At 34.0% G+C, this 2,588-nt stretch overlaps 1 protein-coding gene across 1 annotated transcript in view; it reads left to right on the top strand.

Moving 5' to 3' along the window:
• The first annotated feature begins 1,549 nt into the window (after positions 1-1,549).
• The window catches only part of LOC111374991 (patatin-like protein 7), a 5,521-nt gene continuing 4,482 nt past the window's right edge, over positions 1,550-2,588 (top strand). Inside the window, exon 1 of the mRNA XM_022997770.1 lies at positions 1,550-2,585. Coding sequence (XP_022853538.1) covers positions 1,707-2,585 — 879 coding nt within the window. The 5' untranslated portion in view covers positions 1,550-1,706. The remainder of the gene's footprint in view (positions 2,586-2,588) is intronic.

The raw sequence follows: 2,588 nt of genomic DNA on the forward strand, positions 1-2,588 counted from the left end.
CGGGAAATATGTGGTTAAAAAAAAGGAAAAGTTTTTTATTTGCGTATAATATTATTTTATTGAAGAATGTGTGGTTGAAATGATGTCAAATTACTGTTTAAGAATGTATTTTTTTGGAATAATGTGGCTCAAACAGGCCCTTACTATTGAGCTCTTGTTTGAGCCCATTTTGAGAGGAAAAAAAGGAGAAATATTTTGAAATAGTGATTTATTTATTATTATTTATTTTTTTTGAGAATGTGTTGTTAAAATTTTTTAAAAAAATTTCAATTTACGTATAAATTTATTTTATTGGATAATGTGTGGTTGAAAATGAGTTTTTAAAAAAAAAAATTTTGGAAAAATGGTACTCAAACAAGGTACAAAAAATTTGCTTTACTCCTAGTCAATGTTTTCAAAAATCGAATGGGATTAGATCAGATCAAACCTTGTCAATTCGATTGAGACACAATCAGATTATGTGTGAAGAACCATAAAATTAGAAATACTTAAAAAATTATAAAATCGGATGGTTCAATTACAAATTTTGATTTTTATTTTGCTCCTAATATTCAGTATTACATGTTCGATTCTAATTCAACTCTCTGACTTCTGATCACTCACCTTAAATAAACCGTGTTATTTAGCTTCAATTATGTTAAGCACATATCTATTTAGATCATGTTTGAGCTCTATTCTCTAATTTTTTTTTTTCACTCATTTTCAATCGTACATTCTCCTGAAATATAATTTTGTACATAAATTTAAAAAAATTTCATACTTTTAATCATACATTTTTAAAAAAATGTAATATTACAAAATTTGTTTTCCACAAATAATGGGACTCAGTAAGTAGTTTAGCAGTGGTTCCAACACCACATGGATAGCTGCTTAACATCACTAAAGCTAAATTAATCTTGTCAAATTGATGATATTGTGTTCATTTGGCATGACTGTTAAAAAAATTTAAAAGTAACATTTGAAATTCAAAAGCTGTTTTTGGATCGATTTGACTAATTTTATAAAAGAGCTTTTAGGAAAAACTGATTCGATGTGATTTCTTCTAAAAGCACTTTAAAAATTGTAAACTCTTTTAACAATTAATTTTCAAACAAAAATTAAGGCTTCGTTTGATTATCATTTTTATCAAAATACTTTTTTCCCTATCTTCTTTTCAACCACACATTATTCATTAAAATAATATTATACAGAAGTCAAAAAATTTTCTTTATTTTTCATTCACACATTCTCTATTAATCTATTATTCTAAAATTCATTTTTCCATAAAAATGGGTATTAAACACCCTCTAAGATAATCTTATTGAGATTAACCGTATACAAGATATCTTCACAAATAAAGTTAATCTTATTGAGATTAACTGGATTAAACTTTTTAAAGTTTCATTGAGCGCCAATGTAGGCTTAAATCAAAGTTGGAATCTTTATCTTTATCTTTATCTTTTATGATGAGTAAGTTAAAAAATTTACCCCCCAAGTTTAGTTTTTCCGATTAATCGGCCAGAAAAAGAATGTTGGTCACAATTATAAATGGCGTCCCCATATCATTCACAAGGCAACACCCCCACGCGTGCACCGCCTACCGCCACTCATCAAACTTTAAATTTCTTATATATACATACTCCTTCCTCTCATTCCTCACACCATCAACTGTCAATTTTCTCCTCCTCCTCCTTTAATTAATAATTAAGCTTTATTGCTCAGAAAATATGACAGCAGCCGTATCCACAACTTCAATGCTCGAGTTTGAGTCAAACATGGATGTTGACAAGCTGACTTTGGAAATCTTCTCCATTCTTGAAAATAAGTTCCTTTTTGGGTATGAACGAGATCCCAAGTTGGTGACGCCATCACCCACCGTTAGAAATGTTCCTGCCGGAAAAATAAGAATCCTTAGCATTGACGCCGGTGGGTCTACTGATGGAGTCCTTGCAGCCAAGTCTTTGGTGCATTTGGAATCGGCCCTCCGTCGGAAAACGGGAAACCCGAATGCTTGTATTACAGATTTCTTTGACGTGGTCGCTGGATCCGGTGTAGGTGGCATCCTTGCAGGTCTACTGTCTACTCGCGGGAATGATGGTGAGCCCAAGTTCAGCACGGAGCAAGCTCTTAAATTTATTGTCGAGAATGGCCGTAAAATTTGTCAAAAACCGGCGGGAGTCTTCCAGCGCGTATTCGGTTCATCAAAGGCTGAGAAGGTGCTGAAGAAAGTTTTTGGGGAACTAACATTAAAGGACACATTAAAACCGGTTTTGATTCCGTGTCATGATCTCAGCACGGGCGCACCGGTTTTGTTTTCTCGTGCTGATGCTTTGGAAATGGACGGCTACGATTTCAAAATGGCTGGCATTTGTGGAGCCACAATTGCTAATAAAGCAGTGCATCTGAAGTCAATTGATGGTAGAAGAAAGATCGTGGCCGTCGGTGGTGGAGTGGCCATGAACAATCCAACTGCTGCTGCTATAACTCACGTTCTAAATAACAAGCAAGAATTTCCCTTCTGTAAAAGAGTTGAAGATTTGTTGGTTGTGTCATTAGGCAACGGCGAGTCAGATGCCGGAGTCAGGAGCACAATATCTTCGCCGGCCGCA

Source organism: Olea europaea, chromosome 2 (assembly GCF_002742605.1).
Source record: "Olea europaea var. sylvestris chromosome 2, O_europaea_v1, whole genome shotgun sequence".
Classification (NCBI taxonomy): Eukaryota; Viridiplantae; Streptophyta; class Magnoliopsida; order Lamiales; family Oleaceae; genus Olea; species Olea europaea.